Raw genomic sequence first — 24,579 nt, 5'->3', positions numbered from 1 at the left:
CACTCCAGCCTGGGCAACAAGAAAGTAACTCTGTCTCAAAAAAAAAAATAATAATAATAACTGCATTAATTCTGGAATCTCCTGTTTTCCTTTAACTCTTTACCTTTTTATTCTGCTCCTAACCTTTTTTCAACTTTTATTTGAGACAGACAAATAAGTGTCTATTTATATTGGTTTTTGTTAATTTTATGATCACAGATTAAGTTCTGTTTTTGTTGTAATGTCTGGATTATTGGTTTTTACATGTTTTATAACCTTTTTTTATTTTAATAAACCTATTCAAGAGGATAAAGAGAAAAGAAACTAAAATATACTAAGACCTTGAAAGCTAGTGGGTTCTATAGAACTTACTTTGTCTCCTTTAGTCTTTATAAAAACCCTGTGACAAAGATATTACATGAGTATACTATAAGTTCATGTAATTTGCTTAAAGTTGGCACAACTAGTCAGTAGGGCAACCAATTTTTTATTTTTTTATTTCATTAGTTTTTGGGGAACAGTTTTTGGGGAACATTAGTTTTTGGGGAACAGTGTTTGGGCAACCAGTTTTTAAACCCACTTTATATAACTCAGAGCCTAAATATTTTCTCCACTGTATTTCTTCTTCTCTTTGTTAGTAGTTAAACTGAAGTTGGCAGCATTAAGTGGGAGAATTTGACATCCAAAAATAACTGTTTTCACCTTTTTCTCTCATATTAATGTTGAAAGTTGACAAGAAAATGAGTGGAATAAGCCCAATAAAGTCATAGGCATTTTTTGTCTTATATGAATACTTACCTACTCAGTACTGGTAGCCAACAGCTAGTTTGCCTCTATGGGACTTTTTACTACCTATTTGCTATTCCTCTTCCTCTACAATAATATCTGTGCTTTTTTTCGTAAAATATTTGTTGTCTCTTTTACCATCATGCTATTATTTAATACTTAGGGGCTCATAAATTGCATAATACCAAAATAAGCAAAAATGGGTAACAGTGAGTTTTTATTGAATGATAAAGATATTATAAAATATATAAACTGTATCCAGCTTACCAGGAGCTGAGAAAAACTGGAAGTCAGAGGCAATGGCTGCTGTGAATTGTCTTGTGTTGGACATGCCATTCACGAAGCATCAATTTTCATCTTCCTTTTTTATTTTGACTTAGAATCAAGTTTTGGGTATTTGAAGGCCAGATGTTTACAAGAATTTCTGAACTTTCTCTACTAGACTGTGGTGGTGTTCATTGATTTATATTATTGAATTGCAAGTTTTTCATTATTACTGTTGTGAAGCAGGTACAGTGGCATTCCTGAGACAGATACTTTCATGCTCAACTCTTTAGCTGCAACGAAAGCTATGTAGTGGTTAATGAATATAAAGGAATTCTAGTATGTTTATATCATAAAGTTGAAAGATAACTGAACTAGGAATTGTTAGAAGAGGATTCTAGTCTAGTGTCTGTCTCTTTGAGGTTTATAACCTTAGGGAGACAAATTGCTTAACTACTCTGTTCTTGTTTTCCTTATGTATAAAGTAAAGGAGTTGGGCTTGCAAAATCCCTGCCAGTTCTAAAATTCTGTGATTTTTGAAGTAATTTTAAAATGTCTCATAAATTTTGTACTCCACTAAACATTATCTTTCTTCTCTATAGGGCGTCTTACTACTGCAGGCACTAACAAGAAGCAATGGTGCAATCCAGAAAATTGTTGCTTTTGAAAATGCTTTCGAGAGACTACTGGACATTATTTCAGAGGAGGGGAACAGTGATGGAGGTATAGTATGAAGAAATTATTTGAAGACATTCCTTTTGTACTCACTGACTTGTTAGGGTATAGGGAATACAGTTGGAGGGAGAAATGGGGACTCTTATTTATACTCTTTGTTTTTCTTTCACTATGGTATGTTGACTATCGGTTTCTCTTTATCCTGTTTCATATTTGTTAGGCTTTTACAATCTAGGTTGGTGTCTTTCCTTGTTTAGAAAATCTCACCTATATCTCTTCAAATACTGTATTGCTAGGTTTCTTTTATTTTTCTGAAGCTATAGATTATTATGCATGTCCTTTTGCAGATTTGGTGATAGGGAGTTGAGTTGAAGGCAGAATTATATACTGAGTGAATAGGGAGGACACAATTGAGAATTAATGGGAAAGGTTAGAAATAGTCTTTTGGAGAATAGGAGAGCTAGTTAATTATTGTAATTAGGAAGATTTTCAAAGTGATACGAACCCCAGCTGGGCTTGATGGCTCATACCTGTAATGCCAGCACTTTGGGAGGCTGAGGTGGGTGGATCACTTTAGGCCAGGAGTTCGAGACCAGTCGGGCCAACATGGCAAAACCTCATCTCTACTAAAAATACAAAAATTAGCTGGGCGTGGTGGTAAACACCTGTAATCCCAGCTACTTGGGAGGCTGAGAAACGAGAATCACTTGAACCCGGGAGGTGGAGATTGCAATGAGCTGAGATCGCACCGCTGTACTCCAGCCTGGGTAACAGAATGAGACTCTGCCTCAAAAAAATAAAAAGGGGGATAAGGGCCCCATTAAGGGTATTCACCATGATTTTACAATAGCACCAACTACTTGAGTGTGTAATTTATTTTCTCCCCTAGCAGCACTCAGCTGCCTAGGTGCAAATATAGAAAAAAAACTCATAGTTTTTCACAGGGTTGGGCCTTTTCTGGGAAGGTGCTATGAAAAGACAGTAAGACAAGAGAACATAGTATATTCCTATTCCACTTCTGTAGAGTGGAAGAAACGAAAATCTCTATAATCTAAGCTAGATAGGGAAGGAAATAAAAACAAGGGGGTTTCTAAAAAAGGCATTTGGTTGGTGGGCCAAGAGACTCAAGGAAGCCATAGAACAAATGTGTTGAAAATACTTGAGCCACAAAAATAGGTTTTAGTAAGAGAGGATTATCGCCAAAGATGAGGCAAAAAAACTGAGTGGTCTAGGTATTAGACGGGTTGCTGTTGAAATTAAAATTAAGTAGACAGCAGAGCTTAGAGAAAGAAGACTTTGAGCAAGATGCCAATGATGTTTTCCGTGGACAAAGGATAGTGACTATGAATTTGTTATATATCTGCAACGAGAAGTCGTAAGAGATGGTACAGCCATATAGCCAAGCCTCAAGGGAACAGGAGATTTTATGAGAGTAGAGGAACTATGGTCTCTCAAAAGTACACTGGGCTGGGAGGGTCACAGCTTCAACATGCTGACTCTAAGGTACATGGGATTGAGAACATGAATTACTTTCACTTGAGAACAGTACAAGATAAAGCAGATTCTTTAAAGTAATGGAGCATTTCAAGATATAATTGGGTTACAGGGTGTTTTATTAACCAATATCTGAGAGTTGGCAATGGCATCATGAAAGGGTTTGAAAAGATTAAATGGGAGAGGGGAAATGCAAACTATTGTAAAATGAAAAACTGGGAAAGCAGAGATGACCAGAGAGGTGTACATTTTTGGAGGCAATTGAAGAAAATAGGGTTTTAAGGAAAGATAGAATTTGCTAAGTTTTCCTAGTTGCTAAAACAAGTTTCAGTGGCTCTTTGTAAGTGATAGTGGCCATTAAGGCTCTAGGGTTCACTAAGGTGCATGCTGGAAAGAAGGCCTGCCAGTTGTAGTGAGGGCTTTTGACATGCTTTTTCCTTCAAAGCCTTCAGATGGTCCTAATGGCAGACCATATTTAATAGATATTTATGGTCCTACCTAAGAGGCAGATAGAGTGGTTCCTCCTCATAAGATGAGGATCCACATGGTTCCTCAGTAGGAGGTGAGGAAGCCTCTAATCTGGAGAGATTAGGTCTGGTTAAATCAGGAATTCTTGAAAAGCATTTAAAATGTGCACCTTAAGCATTTTAAAGTTAAATGTAATAAAATAAAGGTGTATATTTATGTACTAATCTTTGGAATAGGGCCAGAACTACTACCTTGAATATGGGTATGCTGATTAAAGTTTTTCATCATCTTCCTTGCATACATCACGCCTATAATATATCATGTAGGATTTGCATTTTGTTTTCTTTAAAATAGATTGCAGGATATATCTGGGTTTTTTAAATTACTTTTCTATCTTTTAGAATTGTATTATCCATATTTAACAGCTGTATTTTTAGTGACGTCCTTTCATTGAGTTTTGCCAAAGACTTAAGTTTAATTTTCAGCAAAATAACTGTTTTCACACATATTTTGGTAGTTTTATATAGTATTTAATTAATAACCAGTGCAAATAGCATGGTAGGTTTGTGAATGAAGCAATTGATTCTTAGATACAATACCAAAAGTGTGATCCATAGAAAAAAATTGATAAATGAGACTTCATTAAAGTTGAGAACTTGTGCCCTGCAAAAGATTCTGTTGAGAGAATGAAAAGATACTTCACAGATGAGAAGAAAATATTTGCAAAACACATGTTTGAAAAGGGACTTGTATCTAAAATATATTTAGAACTCTTAAAACTGAAAAATAAGAAAACAATAAGCCAATTTAAAGATAGACAAATGATCTGAACAGACATCTCACCAAAAAGATATACAGATGGCAAATGACCATATGAAAAGATGCTCAACATTATATATCACTAGGGAACTGCAAATTAAAACAATGAGATATCACTACATACCTTTTAGAATGAGGAAAACTAAAGAAAACATTGACACCACCAAATGATGGCGAAGATGTGGAACAACAAAAACACATTTGTTGCTGATGGGAATGCAAAATGGTACAACTACTTTAGAAAACAGTTTGGTGGTTTCTCACAAAGCTAAACATAGTCTTATGACTCAACAATCACGCTCTTTGGTATTTACCCAAATTAGTTTAAGACATATTCACACAAACACCTGCACATGAATATTAAAACACCTTTGTTCATAATTGCCAAGACTTGGAAGCAACCAAGATGTCCTTTAGTAGTTGAATGGATAGATAAACTGTACTACATCTATACAATGGGATATTTAGCAATGAAAAGAAAAGAGTTATCAAACCATGAAAGGACATAAAGGAACCATAAAGGCATATTGCTAAGTGAAATAAAGCAGTCTGAAAAAGCTACATAATATATTATTCCAACTATAGTTGACCTTTGAATAACTTAGGATTTAGGGACACCAATGCCCCAGACAGTTGAAAATCTACTTTTTAACTTTTGGCTCCCCCAAAACTTAACCGCTAATAGACTATGTTTACCAGAAGCCTTACCAATAACATAAGCAGTGGATTAATACATTTTGTATGTTGTATGTATTATATACTCGATTTTTACAGTAAAATAAGGTAGAAAAAAGAAAACATTAAAATCAGAGGGAAGAGAAAATATATTTACTGTTCATTAAGTAAAGTGGATTATCATAAAGGTCTTCATCCTTGTCATCTTCATGTTGAGTAGGCTGAGGAGCAAAAGGAAGGATTGGTCTTGCTGTTTCAGGGATGGCAGAGAGGAAGAAAACATATATATAAGTGGACCCATGCAGTTCAAACCCAACTGTTGTTCAAGGGTCGGCTGTATATGACATTCTGGAAAAGGCAAGACTATGTGGACCATAAATATTTAGATCAGTGGTTGCCAGGGATTTGGGGATAGAGGAAGGAAGAGATGAATAGGTGAAGCTCAGGGTATTTTTTAGGGCCATGAAACTATTCTGTATGATACTGTAATGGTGGAGACAAGAGATTATACCTCTGTTAAAACCCATAGAACTTTATAGCACAGAGTGAACCTTAATGTAAACTGTGGACTTTAATTAATAGTGTATTAGTATTCATTTATGAATTGTATTGCAAGAAATGTACCACATTAATGCAATATATTAATGATGGGGGAACTGGAAAGTACAGGCATACATTATTTCATTGTATTTCCCAGGGAATATGTTTTTTACCAGCTGAAGGCTTGTGTCAACCCTGCATTGAATAAGTCTGTTGACTCCATTTATCCAACAGCACGCCCTCACTTCATGTCTCTGTCACAATTAATATTTCAAACGTTTCATTATTATATCTGTTATGGTGATGTGATCAGTGATTTTTGATGTTACTATTGTAATTGTTTTGGGGTACCACAAACAGTGCCCATATAAGAGGGCAAACTTAAGCAAAAATGTTTTATGCATTCTGACAGCTCCACAGACTGGCCCATCCTCTCTCTCTCCCACTCTGTCTTCCCCTCTTCCCCTCCCTCCCTCGGGCCTCCCTATTCCCTGAGACATAACAATATTGAAATCAGGCAAATTAATAACCCTACAGTGCCCTCTAAGTGTTCAAGTGAAAGAAGAGTTGTATATCTCTCACTTTTAATCAAAAGCTAGAAATGATTAAGCTTTCTCTGCTGAAGATACAGAGGAAGGCATGTTAAAAGCTGAGGCCAAAAGCTAGGCCCAATAGCCAAGTTGTGAATGCAAAGGAAACGTTCTTAAGAAAATTAAAAGTTCTACAGCAGTGAACACATGAATAATTAGAAAGCAAAACAGCCTTATTGCTGATATAGAGAAAGTTTTAGTTGTCCAGATTGAAAATGAAACCAGCCACAACACTTCATTAAGCCAAGCGTAATCCAGAGTGACGCCCTGACTCTTCAATTCTGTGAAGACTGAGAGAGGTGAACAAGCTGCACAAGGAAAGTTGGAAGAATGGATATTGTGCATGAAACTAGCAGATGTTGCTGCGTGAGATCTAAGGAAAGAAGCTGTCTCCCTAACAAAAGTACAAGGTGAAGCAGCAAGTGCTGATGTAGAAACTGCAGCAAGTTTATCCAGAAGATTTAGTTAAGATAATTGATGAATTATGCTAAATGTTCAGCATAGACAAAACAGCCTTCTATTGGAAGAAGATGCCATCTAGAACTTTTGTATCTAGAAAGAAGTCACCTCCTGGCTTCAGAGCCTCAAAGGACAAGCTGACTCTCTTGTTAAGGGCTAATGCACCGTTGACTTTAAGTTGAAGCCAGTGCTCACTTACCATTCTGAAAATCCTAGGACCCTTAAGAAGTATACTAAATCTACTCTGTCTGCCCTCTATAAATGGACAACAAAGCCTGGAAGACAGCACATCTATGTAATAGCATGATTTACTGAGCACACATTTACTGAACACACATCTCTTACACTTCTGTGTAAGAGCATGGTTTTCTAGGCCCAGTGCATTAGAAAAAACGATTTTCAAAATATTACTTCTCATTGACAATGCACCTGATCACGCAAGAGCTCTGATGGAGATGTAAAAAGAGAATAATACTGTTTTCTTTTTTTTTTGAGATGGAGTCTCGCACTGTCACTTGGGCTGGTGTGCAGTGGTGTGATCTCGGCTCACTGCCATCTCTGCCTCCTAGGTTCAAGCAATTCTCCTGCCTCAGCCTCCTGAGTAGCTAACATTACAGGCACCCACTACTGTGCCTGGCTAATTTTTTGTATTTTTTTTTTTAGTAGAGATGGGGTTTCACTATGTTGGCCAGGCTGATCTCGAACTCCTGACCTCGTGATTCGCCCACGTGGCCTCCCAAAGTGCTGGGATTACAGATGTGAGCCACTGTGCCCAGCCAATAATATTGTTTTCATACTGTTAACACAACATGCATTTTGTAGCCCATGGATCAAGGATAAATTTTGATTTTTTTTTTTTTTTTTTTGAGATGGAGTCTCACTCTGTCCCCCAGGCTGGAATGCAGTGGTACAATCTCGGCTCATTGCAGCCTCTGCCTCCCAGCTTCAAGCAATTCTCATACCTCAGCCTCGTGAGTAGCTGGGATTACAGGCATGCAACACCATGCCCAGCTAATTTTTGTAATTTATTAGAGACAGGGTTTCACCATGTTGGCCAGGCTGGCCTTGAACTCCTGACCTCAAGTGATCCATCCACCTCAGCCTCCCAAAGTGCTGGGATTCAGGCGTGAGCCACTGCACCCAGCAATTTTGACTTTCAAGTCTTAATATTTAAGAAATACATTTCATAAGGCTATAGCTACATAGATAGTGATTTCTGTGACGCATCTGGGCAAAGTAAATTGAAAACCTTCTGGAAACGATTTACCATTCTAGATACCATTAAGAACATTTGTAATTCATGGGAAGTCAAAATACCAAGATTTACAGGAGTTTGGAAGAAGTTGATTCCAGCAACCCTCATGGATGACTTGGAGGGGTTCAAGACTTTAGTGGAGGAACCAACTGAAGATGTGGTATAAATAACAGGAGAATTAGAAGTGGAGCCTGAAAATGTGATTGAATTTTTGCAATCTCATGATCAAACTTTAACAGATGAGGGGTTATTACTTATGGATGAGCAAAGAAAGTGGTGAAGATGCTGTGAACATTGGTGAAATGACAACAAAGGATTTAGAATATTACATCAACTTAGTTGATAAAGCAGTGTCAGGGTTTGAGAGAATTGACTCCAGTTTTGAAAGAATTTCTACTGGGAGTAAAATGACTCACTGAAGACTCAGGTGGTCATTAGCATTTTTTAGCAATGAAATATTTTTAAATTAAGTTATGTACATTCTTTGGACATGATGCTATTGCACACTTAATAAATTACATTATAGTGTAAACGTAACTTTTGTATACACTAAGAAACCAAAAAATTTGTGGGACTGACTTGATTGTGATACTTGCTTTATTGCAGAAGTCTAGAACCAATAAGTAGATGTCTGTGTAGAGAAACTCTATTTGTACTTACTTTTTCTATAAGCCTAAAACTGCTCTAAAAAATGATGTCTTTTTTTAAAAAAAATAATTTATTTTTGTCAACATACAGCTCAACTATTAGGAATAAAAGTGTTGATGTACCAGATGAGCTTACTCGTCGTTACGTACGGCATCCAGCATCAGTCAATATGTTTATCAGAAGAAACGGAGGCTATTGGTTAATCTATTAGTACTTGGTAAAGTAGAGATCAATTGGAGAGTTTTCACTGTGATAATAGTGAAAGCTGTAGTGTGGATGAAACTGCCCTGGAGAGTATATGCTGTAAACAAAGAAGAAAAAGGATAAAACCATGGAGGACAGAAACAATGAAAGATTGAGCACCTGCAGAGCTGTAAGGAAAACCAAGAGAGCATAATGTTTTAGAAATCAAGGGAAGTTTCAAGGAAGAGACAAACCGACAATGTTAAGAGCTTCTTAGAGATCAAATAAGATATGGTTGATTCATTCAACAAACGTTTAATAGTTAAGTACTGTGTATATACATGATATCATGTCTCTGTCTCTGCTAAAGATACAGAGGTAAGTAGACTGTTCACAAGCGTTTGTGAATTATAATCTAGTGGAGAAGACAAACACTACCTAATAATAAAAGGAGAAGGCTACTGTAAGAGCATGTAGCTGGTGACGCTAACCTAGTCCTGTAGTCTTGGTAATCATTCCTGAAGAAATGATGTTTAAGCTGGGATTTGAAGATAAACGATGAGTTACTAAGGCGATTGGTTACTTGACATAGAAGTCAAGAGATCTTTGGGGTACCTGAGAAAGAGCATGCAGGTTATGGCCTGTGGCCATCAGGTGTCAGAGCAGACTGTCTATCTGCCTGGCCATATTGAAGAGATGCTGAGCATGGAGATTTATCTTTTTAAAAATGTTTGGGAGTTTTGCGTCAGGTTTTACGAGCCTTAACGCTTGTGTTTTACATTATTTCCCCAGGTATAGTAGTTGAAGATTGTTTGATTTTGCTCCAAAACTTATTAAAAAACAACAACTCCAATCAAAATTTTTTTAAAGAAGGCTCATATATTCAACGTATGAAACCTTGGTTTGAAGTTGGAGATGAAAATTCTGGCTGGTCTGCACAGAAAGTGACCAATCTACATCTAATGCTACAGGTATACTATCCTTAGACATAAATGTGAGAATTTTGACAGTGATCTTTTCAAAGAGAAGAAAATTGCTTGTATTTGATAAATCCAGAATATTTGATGGATTTCAGGTTGGCTTAAAAAACTGTAATATGGAAATTTGCAGTTATCCTCTAGCTAGAGATCTTGCCTACCCATTACTTAGCTTTGACAGTTATTAACATCTGGCAATTTTGTTTCATCGTTTATTCCTCTCTTTGCTGTATGATTTTAAAGCAAATTCAGACATACAGTTTCCTGATGGGTTTTACATTAAGGAATAATAGGTTAGATTGTTGATTTGAATTTTTAAAAACCTGCTTTCTTCACTTAGGGCTCTAATAGGATAAATTTTAATATTCAAACTATTAAGTTCAAATAAATTCATTCAGTAAGCATTTACTGAGAGCCAGGCACTGGATGCTAGGAAATAAATGATCATGTCCTGCCCCCAAAGATGATTAGTCTGAGTTTTAAGTCCAAAACATGTTAAATTGACAGACCACCTGTGATTTATTGATCCTTTATGGTGAAAGCTTAGTGGTAATAATAAAAGTGAGGACAGTAGGATCCCAAATTATTTCCTCATCAGAGAAAATGTTGAAGTTCTTTGAAGTAGTCTACTTACTTACTCCTTTATTGAATCCTCCTTCTCCAAACTCTTAAGTTTATACTAGTCTCCTTACTTATGAACTCATAATTCTTGTGGGCCTTTGAATGTCTCTGAATTATACCTGTGTTTCTCGGAAGTTGTGGACCTAACTAGATGGTTAGCTCCGCTAGTAATTAGAGGCTGAATGTTGTCCCATGCCGTGGGAGTTGCCTGCCTAGGACTGATAATTAGGGTAATCTGTGTCCCAGTTTGCCAGTACATTACTCGTTTTGTAATTACTAATAGCATCCTCTTTCACTTCAAAAGTGTCCTGGTTTGGATTATAAATTATGCAGTTACCCTAGTTAGAATATGCCTAAAAACTGTTACAAAAGTATTTTTGAGGAGAACTTAGTTACAGAGTCTATTTGTACTCCCAACTCATCATTTCTGTTTTCAAATGTTGGTATTATACATTTAAGAAGTTAATAGTTTTTTAATGTTTTAGAAACAGTGTCACCAAGTGGTAACCTTGATACCTTTGTTCAAAACTGCTTTATTTTGTTTTGTTTTGTTTAAGAGACAGGTTCTTACTTAGTTGCCTAGGCTGAGTGCAGTGGTGTCTTCACAGCTTATTGCAGCCTCAACCTCCCTGGCTCAAGAAATCCCCCCACCTCAGCATCCTGAATAGCTGGGACTACAGGCGCAAGCCACCACACCTGACTGGATTTTTTATTTTTAGTAGACATGAGGTCTCACTGTATTGCCAGGCTGGTCAGGAATTCCTGAGCTCAAGCAATTCTCCTGCCTCAGCTTCCCAAAGTGCTGCTGTTACAGGTGTGAGCCACATGCCCGGCCTACACTGCTTTCTTAAATAAGGAAATTCCTCTAGAAAAGTAATTTCCAAAATGTGATTAGAGAGGGTGAGAGAATCTGATGATATAAAAAAGCATGTATTTCGTATCAAACAGTGAAAATTTAAATTGTTTGAGGAAGCTACACATGTTTTATGGTTTAGGGTACTATGTAAAGAATTATTCTGAAGGAAGTGTCACTGTTAAAAAGTAAAGTAGGTCAGGTGTGGTGACTCACACCTATGATCCCAGCACTTGGGGAGCCCAAGGCAGGTGGGGATCACTTGAGCTTAGGAGTTTGAGACCAACCTGGGCAACATGGTCTTTATCAGCCCGGTGTGGTGGTGTCCACCTATTGTCCCAACTACTCAGGAGGCTGAAGGGCAGGATCACTTAAGCCCAGGAGGTTGAGGCTGCATTGAACCATAATCACGCCACGCACTCCAGCCTGGGAACAGAGTGAGACTCTATCTCAGGAAAAAAAAAAAAAAAATTACCAAAAAATTATTAGAGTACAGCATGTAAACAGAAAAATACAGTATTCTCGTTATATAACAAGTTGATTCTTTAAGAATTCTTTACTTTTAAAAAGTGAATAAACTGACTTTCTGTAGCTTAGTAAAGCTTTTATCTCTTACACTTGTCGTGAAGACCGTAAACTCCAAAGCAGAGGAACTGAGTTTAATTCATTTTAATATATTCTCCACCTGCAATACTGAATAGTAGATTCACTCATGACTTTACAGGCCGGGAGTTATCTTCTGCTATTCTGTTAGAACCTGTTGGAATACTTTATGTATAACTTTATTTAGAGTTGCTTGGATTTTAAGTTCTCTATTATACACTAAATAAAAATGCATCATTGTTTTCCTGTTGGGACATACACATTCTGTGTTGGAACTATTCATCATCACAGTTATCATGATTGCATTCTGAGCTACTAAAAACAGAATTGATCTGCTTGCTGAGTTTTAATTCAAATGTTGCAGACTATATTTAGGGAAAACATCTTTTGAAAAGTTTTTTAGTTATAAAATATTTTATTTTTTTAAAAAATTATAGTTTTATGGCTAGTCTACTTTTTATCCCTGCAGGAGTCTCTTCTATGGCATTTTATTGGGAAGATACTGCCAATAGCTCCCAGAAAGTTCATAACCTTATAAGATAATCATTTTCATTCTAGGGTAGTTTTAATTATTAGAAACTTTATATATTAAGTCATAAACTGTCTTGATATGACTTCTGTAAATTTACTTTTGCTTTCTGGAATGACACATGTTCATTCCTTGTGAATATTTCATATATTTACATGTTGCTATTAGATCTCTTTTTATCCTCATAAATATTCCCTTTTTCTTTATTTACATCATCAGTAAAGACACTCAACTGCTATTAGAGGATAGTAGAAAATTACTGTTGATTTTGTCCGTTGTAATAATGGTATGATTATATTTCAAAAAATATCAAGTGGAGATGCATACAGAATTATTTGTGGTACAATTGACATATTGCGTAGTATTTGTTTTAAATACTCAAAAAAAGAAGGAAAAGAAGTAGTAAGGATAGGAGGGAAATAAATTAAGGGAGGAAAAAACACCAGAAATCTCACTAGAAAAGTCCAAGGACAGGAACCAATGTAATCCTGACCTTCTCTTTAGTGACATCAATTTATTAATGAACCCTCTTTGAGATGTCTATTAAGCCAGACATGGAAACATCTAAATCTGTTTTGTCATTACTCACTGAGTTAACTACTGGTTGAAGTTTTTCTCTAATTCTAGTGATTTCTGGTTACCTTTTTATTCACCAACAATAAAAAGTACCACTTTTCAAACTTTTTTTTGCTTTAGTATTTAACTCCTCCCTCACAAAAAATCCCCTTTCTTAGTGGAGTCAATCCATAGATCACAATATGTGTCGGCTGTAGTAATACAAGTGTTTTAGTTTACTCTCTTAAATCATTGATTACTTCTGTGTATCTCCTATAAAATAATGGTTAATGTTTATATAGCACTTTGTTGTTAACAAGGTATTATCATAAATACCCCCATTTGATCTTGATTTAGAAGATTTTGCACATATATATACACATAACTCTAGTTTTAAAATGTGACACACATGTAAAATGAATTTGGAGACATAACTGTGTTAAATAGTTATTTGAGATGACTTTTTTCATGTTTCTGAAATTTTATGTTTACAGTCCAAGTAATCATAGAATCATAGGGATTTAATTGGCATTAGCAATCAATGGAGCCCACCCCATGCCTAATACATGAATCTTTTACCATCTCTCCAGTTTTGGTTTTAGCCTCTCTTTAAATATTTCCAGTTTAGGGGAGATTTATCACACATCAGGTCATTCTGTTTTCAGACCTGCTCTCTTACTAGGTAGTTCATTATTAACTTTGAAAAGAAATCTGCCACTCTGTAACTTATTCATTCATTTACTTATTAAATATGTACTGTTACAAGTACTATGCTTCTTTGGGAAACAAAAATGACCAAGGCAGTTTCTCTCTGGGAGTTCACAGTCACCTGAAGAAGACAACCTTAAGTTTAAGAGGCATAATGTAATATTACTATCACAGAACTTATTGCCATGGGAGCACGAAAGAAAGAGCACCTAAATGTAGCTAAGCAGCTAAGGGAGTACTTCATGCAGACTTTCTTGTTCACGTAGATCAGATTTGCCTCAAGCCTTTTCAAATCTTTAAAAGACAAATTTTGTTTTCTCTTTCTTTCACAGCTTGTTCGTGTATTGGTATCTCCCACCAACCCTCCTGGTGCTACCAGTAGCTGCCAGAAGGCTATGTTCCAGTGTGGGTTATTGCAGCAGCTTTGTACTATCCTAATGGCTACTGGGGTTCCTGCTGATATCCTGACTGAGGTAAAGCAAATGAAGTCAAAGCCAACTCTGTGGAAGTTGAAATCCTGAATCCTAGGAAGAATTAGATATTTGTTGAAGGAAAAACTACAATAGTTAACCATTTTTTAGGTTAAAATTTTTAATGATCTTACTAAAATATAATTCACATAATGATAAAAGTATTGATTCCAAAAGATACACTCATCCCTCAAGTTTTATAGTACATAAATAATAATGTTAAAGCTTTGCAGATCCATCTACAAAGATTTCTCATTAATTTTATTATATTCAACAGGAGTGCACAGTATGATTTCGTTTTTATTTTGAGAACAAAGTGACTTAGTCTTACTCAACCGGCAGATTCATTGAATAGTAAATTCTTTTCCCCTAATGTGTGGCATTCTCTGTTGCTTACCTATAAGAAAAAGAAGTTAGTTTGAAGAAAAAAAGTTTGTTTATATTTTTAAAATTTTTCTCAAATTAACACATGCAATATCGAAAGTACAAATAATAAAAATTTTATAACAAAAATAACTGCCTTCAGCCTCAATTGTCCTTACTGTAAGTCCCACTTTACTTCTTCATGTCACCTCATAATTATTTTATGGAATTTATATTTAAATCAGTAGTTGGGGTTTATATTTTTACAACTGTATTGATACCATTCCTGCTAAGCCAAATAGAGCCCTATATCCTTTTTTAAATATATATTTTTCTCATCCATGAGTTGTAATTGTGTTCTTCATTTTACTGTTACTCTATATATGCATAGGTATATATGCTTAATAATCATATACTTAACACTTTGTTTCCCACCACAGGCCACCTGCAGACCCTCCATTCTCCTACTCCAATCTGTGCTCTAATTCTTCCCCATGTCTCTTGTCCTGGGACTTTTTTTTGCCATCTTCCTAGGATTTCCTTTACTTGTCTCCTGACTTGGCTTCCTTGATTATCTGGATCCTATATCTTTATTTATTTATTTATTTATTTATTTTTATTTTTATTTTTTATTTTTTGTACAGAGTCTCAGTCTGTTGCCCAGGCTGTAGTACAGTGGCATGATCTCAGCTCACTGCAACCCCCGCCTTCCGGGTTCGAGCAATTCTCCTACCTCAGCCTCCTGAGTAGCTGGGATTACAGGCACCCGCCACCATGCCCGGCTAATTTTTGTAATTTTAGTAGAGACAGGGTCTCACCATGTTGGCCAAGCTGGTCTCGAACTCCTGACCTCAAATGATCCACCCATCTTGGCCTCCCGAAATGTTGGAATTACAGACAGGAGCCAATGCTCCTGGCCTGGATCACATATCTTTTTCCTCTATCCCTTGGTTCATTAACTTTATTTTTCTTAATTTTCTTTTCTTTTCTTTTCTTTCTTTCTTTTTTTTTTTTTTTTTTTTTTTGAGATGGAGTTTCGCTCTTGTTGCCCAGGCTGGAGTGCAATGGCATGATCTTGGCTCACTGCAACCTCCGCTTCCTGGGTTTGAGCAATTCTTCTGCCTCAGCCTCCAGAGTAGCTGGGATTACAGGCGACTGCCACCATGCCCAGCTAATTTTTTGTATTTTTAGTAGAGACGGGGTTCCACCACGTTGGCCAGGCTCTTGACCTCAAGTGATCCGCCCACCTCAGCCTCGTGAAGTGCTAGGATTACAGGCGTGAGCCACTGCACCCAGCCATTATTTGTCTTAATTTTCTAAAAAAAAGAATAAGTAATGAGAAATTTTTTTATTTTTTGCTCTTTCATGTCTGAAAATGTCATTTCTCTACTTTCAGAATTAATTTAATGTTTGGCTAGATATGGAATTCAGGGTTGGAAATCACTAATACTCAACTTTCCAAACATCATTCCAGTGTTGCTATTAGGAAGTTTGAAGTTTGAAGCCATTATAATCCTACTTTTTTTTTTTATTGTAATCTTTTTCTCTCTAGAAACTTTTGATATCTGTTATTTTTGATTTTCTGAAATTTACTGATGATGTGCTGAACTGTGGACCTTTTCCCCACTCCCTTGCTCCCCAGTTATTATCATCATTCACTGAGCACTTTCAGCTGGAAATATACATCCTTCAGTTCTGAGGATGTTTTTGGCATTGCCTGATAATTTTCTCTTTTCTGTTTTGTGTTGCTGTTGTTGTTGTTGTTGTTGTTTTGAGGCAGTCTTGCTCTATTTCCCAGGCTGGAGTGCAGTGGCACTATTTCGGCTTACTTCAACCTCCACCTTCTGGGTTCAAGCAATTCTCCTGCCTTAGCCTGACAAGTAATGGGGATTACAGGCACACCACCTTGCCCAGCTAATTTTGTATTTGTAGTAGAGACAGGGTTTCACCATGTTGGTCAGGCTGGTCTCAAACTCCTGACCCCAAGTGTTCCACCCACCTGGGCCTCCCAAAGTGCTGGGATTACAAGCATGAGTCACCACGCCTGGCCTCTTTTCTGTTCTCTTTCTGCAACTCCATTAGTAGACTTTCTGGGTAATTTGTCTTTTTAAAAATTAATTTTTAATTAACAAAAATGGTATATATTTATCTTGTATAACATGTTTTGAAATAGTCTTTTTATTTTTTAACTTTATCCTTAAATTGAATTTTTTAACCCTTTAAATTTGTTCTTTGATTATTATTTTAAAACCTTTTTCTGTTTTTATAAAATATTTTATCTCATAGAGAATAGTATAGTTTTTGAGATTTAAAATGCCTGTCAAGTGTTATTTTATTGGAGACCCATGCTTAATGCTTTAAAATTTTCCCTTGAGGAAGTGTTACAAGATTATAATGTTATCATTGATGTTTTTGTGCCTGAATTTTGGCACTTAAAAAGTGGGATATAAGATTTTTTTTCTATTGAAAACATGTTTTCCTTCTTGACTTAATTTCTCTAAATGTTCTTTTTCTTTCTTCCCCTTAACAGACCATAAATACTGTATCAGAAGTTATTCGAGGCTGCCAAGTAAACCAAGACTACTTTGCATCTGTAAATGCACCTTCAAACCCACCAAGGTAGAAAAAGGGAAATACTGAGATTACTCTGAGGAAGTAAAAACTTTGGGTTGTTAATGTATCTCATATACACATCTTACTCTTTTTAAAGAAGTTTAGTTGTATGTTTTGAAACTAGAAATTATCTGACAAGATAAATGATATTGATATTTTAAAAGAGTTGGTAGTCTTTGGAATTTAGATACTTAGATTCAGATATCATGTCGTCCACATCCTAGCTGTATGCCTTAAGCAAGCAGTCACTTCACTTCTGTCAGCTACAGTTTTCTGTGAAATAGAGATGGAAATACTTAACTTGCTGGTGTTCTGGTTATGATTCTTCAATCAACAAAAATGACTAGTTATTGACTTGTATACTTGGGTTGCAATGTTTCATTTTGTTCTTTTCTTTTTAAATGCAACAGACCGGCAATTGTAGTACTTCTCATGTCCATGGTTAATGAAAGGCAGCCATTTGTTTTGCGCTGTGCTGTTCTCTATTGTTTCCAGTGTTTCTTGTATAAAAACCAAAAAGGACAAGGAGAAATCGTGTCAACACTTTTACCTTCTACCATTGATGGTAAATAATTTAGTTCTAATTTTTATTTGAAAAAGTAAATCGTTGTCTTCCAAGCTTTTAATTGATTCTTTCTTTTTATGCTTTAGCCTAAAATACTTTGCATGCTTAGGAGAGAAAAAACAAAAACAAAAACACCTGAATTCCAAGGCCTGCAGGTAAATTTAGACAACAGGCTTTGGAGTCAGACCAGAGTTTGCATTGCAGAATTTTCACTTTTGCTGTATAACTTCTGCCATATAACTTTTTAACTTGAGCCTCACTGAGTTATGGGGGATAATAATACTCATCTCTATGTGGGGTTAATACCCCATTAGGAACATTGTGAGGATTAATGCAGTTACATGCATTACATTACATAAAGTACTCACGCCAAAACTTAGCATGTATAGATGCCAGTAAACAGAATCTATTGTTAATTATAATTGTCATTCTAAAGATGAATTTTGCCAGGTGCGGTGGCTCACGCCTGTAATCCCAACATTTTGGGAGGCCAAGGCGGGCAGATGACCTAAGACCAGGAGTTTGAGACCAGCCTAGCCAACATGGTGAAACCCCGTCTCTACTAAAAATACAAAAATTAGCTGGGCGTGGTGGCAGGTGCCTTTAATCCCAGCTACTCAGGAGGCTGAGGCAGGAGAATCGCTCAAATCCTAGAGGCAGAGGTTGCAGTGAGCTGAGATTGTGCCACTGCACTCCAGCCTGGGCAACAGAGAGAGACTCTGCCTCAAAAATAAAAATTAAGAAAAAGAAGATGAATTTTACCATTAAATCACATTTAACTTTCAGTCTGTTGTTCTAGTATAGGTTAGAGTCATTACCCTTTTTATGGGGTCTTTAAATATTTCATCTTACCTAAGATAAATTTTTTAAATGTTTACCTTTGTTAACTTTTAAACTTCAAGAGCAGTTTCATAAAGGTAATTGGAAACATCAATAAAACTCATTTTAATTACACACATTGAGGTTTTTTGTTAGAATTTAAGTCTGTTTAATTATATTTACCAAAAAAAATTTGGTAAAAAATTACCATAAAAAATTATTGATCATTAATGAAAATAAGACCCTGATGTAGTAGAATGATCAAAATGTGGCATTTCCTTAAGTTTGTTTTAGAAATGTTGTTTTTAATTAAGGTAATTTTTTGGAATGTTATCATCATCAGTTTAATGCCGAAAATACTGTAATACAAGTTGAGCATCCCAAATCTGAAATCTGAAATGCTTCTTTTTTTTTTTTTTAACATTCCTTCAAACATTTAGCCTTTGTGTTTCAAATAATCTAATTGTACTCATTAAGTAATTTTGAAATGTATACTTAAGCCAGGCGTGGTGGCTTACACCTGCAATTCCAGCATTTTGGGAGGCCAAGGCAGATATATTGCTTGAGTATAGGAGTTCAAGAACAGCTTGGGCAACATAGTGAAACCCCATCTCTACTAAAAATACAAAAATTTAGGCTGGGCTTGGTGGCTCACTCCTGTAATCCCAGCACTTTGGGAGGCCAAGGCGGGTGGATCACCTGAAGGTAGGAGTTCAAGACCAGCCTGGCGAACATGGTGAAAACCCATCTCTATTAAAAATACAAAAATTATCCGGGCATGGTGGTGCATGCCTGTAATCCCAGCTATGGGGGAGACTGAGGCAGGAGAATCGCTTGAACTTGGGAGGCGGAGGTTGCAGTGAACCGAGATCACGCCATTGCACTCCAGCCTGGGCAACAAGAGTGAGACTCTATCTCAAAAAAAATACTAGCCAGGCATGGTGGCACACACCAGTAGTCCTAGCTACATGGGAGGCTGAGGTGCGAGAATCACCTGAGCCTGGGAGGTTGAGGCTGCAGTGAACTGAAATTGCACCACTGCACTCCAGTCTGGGCAAACAGTGAGACCCTGTCTCCAAAAAAAAACAAAAAATAAAATATACACATTTTTTATTATAGTCAGCCTGTTGTGCAATCAAATGGTATATCTTATTCATTCTTTCTAACAATATTTTTGTACTCATTATCCCCATCTTCCCTCTAACTTCCCACTACCCTGCCCTGCCTCTGATAACCACCTTTCTAATCTCTGTGTCCATGAATTCCCACAAATTTTTAGATCTCACAAATAAAGGCAAATAAATTTTACCTTCTACCATTGATGGTAAATAATTTAGTTCTGATTTTTATTTGTTCTCACAAGTAAGTGAGAACAAATGTTAGTCTTTACATACCTGGCTTATTTCACTTAACATAATGATCTCCAGGTTCATCTGTGTTGTTGTAAATGACTAGATCTCATTGTTTTGTATGGCTGAATAGTACTCCATTGTGTGTATATACCACATTTTCTTTCTGAAATACTTCTGGTCCCAAGCATTTTGGATAAGGGATACTCAACCTATGTTTCTTTTCTCTCTATCCTTTTTTTTTTTTTTTTGAAGATAAGGTATCACTCTTGTCCAGGTTGGAGTGCAGTGGCGCAGTCCATAGCTCACTGCAGCCTCAAACTCCTGGGCTCAAGTGATCCTCAGGCCTTAGCCTCCCGAGTAGCTGGGACTGCAGGCATGCACCACCAACTCCTGGCCTCAAGGGATCCTCCCGCCTCAGCCTTCCAAAGTGCGAGAATTACAGGCGTGAGCCACCATGCCCAGCCTCCACCTGTATTTCTTTGTTCTATTACTTTTCTTCCAAGATAACTTTCTCTCATTGTTCATTTTGCTTTGAAAAGCAGACTTTTATCATTTTGAAAGTATATTTAATACTACTCATTAATACATGTTTAATGATTATATTTAATGGTATTTCACACTATTTTATGTGTACAGAAAACAATTTATTTAAAATTTGGTTTACGTCAAAATCTAATATATTTTTATTGTCTGCCTGCCATCTTTGTAGCAACAGGTAATTCAGTTTCAGCTGGCCAGTTATTATGTGGAGGTTTGTTTTCTACTGATTCACTTTCAAACTGGTGTGCTGCTGTGGCCCTTGCCCATGCGTTGCAAGAAAATGCCACCCAGAAAGAACAGTTGCTCAGGGTTCAACTTGCTACAAGTATTGGCAACCCTCCAGTTTCTTTACTTCAACAGTGCACCAATATTCTTTCACAGGTAAAGTTTTGCATAAGGGAAAAAGTTCTATACATTTTGATGTCAGTGATACAGGATTTAAGGATGTCTTTAGAAGATGCAGATGAAAAAGGACAGAGAAGACTTATTCTGCTAATTAGTTCATCATAATCAAACAGTTTTGTGGAGAAAAAGCAATAAATACTCTTAGAGGAATAGTTTTGCTAAATAGTTATAAGGTCTGCATCGTGATGAAAATACATGTTCTGGGCAGAAAGGTATTTTGAGGGTTTTGTCTTGTTTTTAAATTATCCACAGTGTTCTTGCATGTCATTTTTCTCTTTCTTCTCAGTAACTGAATTCAGGTTAGTTTATGGGAGGGAGTAAAATAGTTCATAGCTGTGTATTTCCCTCTTTCTCTTCCCAAAGCAATTGATCATCTAGAAACAATGGAACAGTGGTCCCTTGTATGTATAGTTATACAGTATATCCCCTTGAAGTTTGTGAGTTCTTAAATCCTTAAGTCCCCGGTGCATATAATTTACCTAGTAAGATGGAGGAAAACATAACAAAAAATTTTTGCATATCTTAGACTCCTAATGAGAACAACAAAGCTTTATTGAAGTGTAGTTGCTAGGCATTTAGGAATGTCACTTTTTGTTACATGATTTCCCCACATGTACCAGCCTTGCTATTGAACAGTTCAAGTTCATGCTTTAGCAAAACTCTAAAGTCATTGACGTTTAGAGTCACTCAGGGAAAGTAAAAATGTGACTAAATCTAAAATTGTTCTGTACACTGCTCTAGCAGTAGTTATCCTACCCACTCCCCATAATAATGTGGTTGTGTCCTTCTTTAGTTTTAATCCTGCCACACTCGTTGAATTTTTCCTTATTTTGAGCTTTTAAAGAAACATTAGCTCCATCCATAGAAATTATAAATGAAAGCTTAAAAAGTAACTATAGTGAAAAGGAAGTTGAAGTTTAAAATTAGTTTACTTTAATTGAAAGCTTATTTTGTCTTTATCACTTATCTCTTAGAGATTAAAAAAACTATCCCAAATTTTTATGTCTTTACTTATTACTTGGCATTCTCATGTTGCTATCTGTTAACAACAGTTTTATTTTAAAGCCAAACAGTAATTATCTCTCTCATCACCATCACCACAGACTTCACTTTAACATTGAAATTACAATGAATGCCTGATGAGAAGTGCTAAAGATGGTGGTGTCTTCCCCACTCTTAAGTAATCACAGTGCTATAAAATTATCCTTTATCTCCTAAAATATATAGCCTCTAAATGTATCCTCTAACTTTTTATTGTATAAAAGAAGTATCATTAGAACCATCCTGTCCCAAATTATTGGCTTGAGTTTGTAGAGAGACTATGAAAAAGTATTTGAGGGATTTTTCCAGATTTAGACTTTTCTAAAGTAGTAATATGTATGAATAATTTGTAATGTATAATTTGCAGGGTGATAAGATCGACAGACGGGTATGTATCACTTGATTAAGCTTAGGCATTTTCCTCTTATAGCAAAGCTTTTTCTCTGTCTTGGGTTTTGCTGATTGGTTTTTTTTTAACTGCTTGTTTGAAGTTACACTCTACTCACACTTTTGCGTGTCAGCCAATTTATTTCTATTGTAAATGGCTCTCCAGTTTTTCTCCATGGGATATTGTATTGGTGTTACTAAACACAGTGGGAATGAGAATCTGAATCTATACTTGTGCTTCTTCTGGGGATGCTTGCACTTTCTGGATTTCCTTGGTTTCGGTTTTTTGTGTTTTTTCTCCAACCTTGCCTATTTATTTCCTCTGAAGCCATTTCAAAGGAAGTAGAATTCAGGATTAAGAATTTTGTCTTTAATTAATCAGCATATGAAAGAATCTGATGATGATTTTTATACTAGATTATTTAAAATGTGCAATAGTAAGTATAATTTTATAATTTGAAATATTTTAAATGAAATATTATGGATTATTCTGAATATAATCCATATGCTACAGCTACCACTGAGGATTCGTTTTTGTTGTGTGTGGGGAAAGGGCTATTTTTGTTTTGTTTTGTTTTGTTTTGTGTGAGTATTTGGCAGAAAAGGAGTGTACCTTAATATCTATGTTTGGGCATGGGTTTCAGTTGAATAATGTGGGTAGTAATAAATGAGGTCCTGTTATGAATTGTATCTTTGTGTATCAGCATGATTTAACATGTGTCATTAACTTACACACACACATACATATTTTGCAGCTTTAGCCTGCAGAATTTTATATTAGGGAAAGTATTTTATAAGTATACATGTCAGTCATTTGAAAGGGAATTTTTTTTTTTGAGGTATTAATTTATATACAATAAAATGCACAGACCTTCTGTGTTTCATGTGATGATTTTTGGTGTTTGAGTGTATCTCTGTAACCACCACCCAAAACTAGATGTAGAACGTTTTCATAATCCCAGAAAGTTCCATCATGCTCTTTTTTTTTTTTTTTTTTGAGACGGAGTCTCACTCCGTTGCCCAGACTGGAGTGCAATGGCACGATCTTGGCTCACCGCAACCTCTGCCTTCCGGGTTCAAGCGATTCTCCTGCCTCAGCCTCCTGAGTAGCTGGGATTACAGGTGCGCACCACCACGCCCAGCTAATTTTTGTATTTTTAGTAGAGACAGGGTTTCATCATGTTGGCCAGGCTGGTCTCGAACTCCTGATGATCTCAGGTGATCCACCCACCTGGCCTCCCAAAGTGCTGGGATTACAGGTGTGAGACACCGCGCCCAGCCCGCAGCTTCAAATATTTTGTTTGTAGTTCTCTTTTATCGTGTAAAATCTGTGGTTTATAATTACCCCCGAGAATGCTCTCAAATTACAGTTTTAGCCTCCATTTGTTTTCTCAAATCTCCTCAATGGTTCACACACTCTAGGGGCTCTGAAAAGAGGTGTGTACTTTTCCTTTTATTTATATCCTCTGCCCATTTTATATTAACGTACTTAACCCTTGTTTTTAATATGAGTTACAGATTTTTTTTTTTTCTGGTATGTCATTTGTCTTTTGACCTTGGTGTTTTGTTATGGATTTTTTTTTTCTCAGACTTATCTTTTATGGCTTCTGCATTTTAAGTCATACTTAGAAAAGGCCTTTCCATGTTCAGATTTTAAGGAATTTACTAGGCCAGGCATGGTAGCTCACACCTGTATGTTAACACTTTGGAAGCTGAGGTGGGGGCATCGCTTGAGCTTTGGAGTTCAAGGCTGCAGTGAGCTATGATTGCTGCACTCCAGCCTGATAGACAGAGCGAGACCCGGTCTCCACTCCCCCCAAAAAAGACTTTGTAAGGAATTATACTTCAATGTTTATCTTATACTTTCTGGTTTCTTTTTTTTGCATTTAATTCTTTGTTCTGTTTTTCTCAGCGAACTGTATGAGATACAAATCCACTGATCTTTTTCTAGATAGCTATCCAGTTGTCCCAAAATCTTTTAAGTCTATTTGTAACTCAACTGATAATTGTATGCTACTTTTTCATATACTAAATTCTCATTTGTATATGGGCCCATTTTTCTGGATTTTTGTATTCTGTCTCTTGATTCCTGCTTATTCATGATCCATTATTCTCTTTCTTTTTTCTTTTTTTTTTACAGTGTCCCTAGTTAATCTCACTTTTTTCATATGATCTTCAGAATCATGTTGTTTTGTTCCAGAAGCAAAAAAAAAAAAAAAAAAGCCTTTTAGTAATTTTTATTTGAATCACATTAATTTTATTCATTTATTTATTTTTAATTTATTTTACAATTTTTTTTTTTTTTTAAATGGAGTCTCACTCTGTCACCCAGACTGGAGTGCA

At 36.1% G+C, this 24,579-nt stretch overlaps 1 protein-coding gene across 1 annotated transcript in view; it reads left to right on the top strand.

The window, feature by feature from the left end:
- Positions 1-24,579, top strand: part of USO1 (USO1 vesicle transport factor) — an 89,687-nt gene that overhangs the window by 48,608 nt on the left and 16,500 nt on the right. Inside the window, exons 8-13 of the mRNA XM_003832309.5 lie at positions 1,632-1,752; positions 9,628-9,806; positions 14,014-14,154; positions 17,045-17,133; positions 17,538-17,692; positions 20,573-20,784. Of these exons, the coding sequence (XP_003832357.1) occupies positions 1,632-1,752; positions 9,628-9,806; positions 14,014-14,154; positions 17,045-17,133; positions 17,538-17,692; positions 20,573-20,784 (897 nt within the window). The remainder of the gene's footprint in view (positions 1-1,631; positions 1,753-9,627; positions 9,807-14,013; positions 14,155-17,044; positions 17,134-17,537; positions 17,693-20,572; positions 20,785-24,579) is intronic.

Source organism: Pan paniscus, chromosome 3, assembly GCF_029289425.2.
Source record: "Pan paniscus chromosome 3, NHGRI_mPanPan1-v2.0_pri, whole genome shotgun sequence".
NCBI lineage: Eukaryota > Metazoa > Chordata > Mammalia > Primates > Hominidae > Pan > Pan paniscus.
The sequence above is the reverse complement of the archived record's forward strand: the minus strand, read 5'-3'. Positions and strand labels throughout refer to the sequence as shown.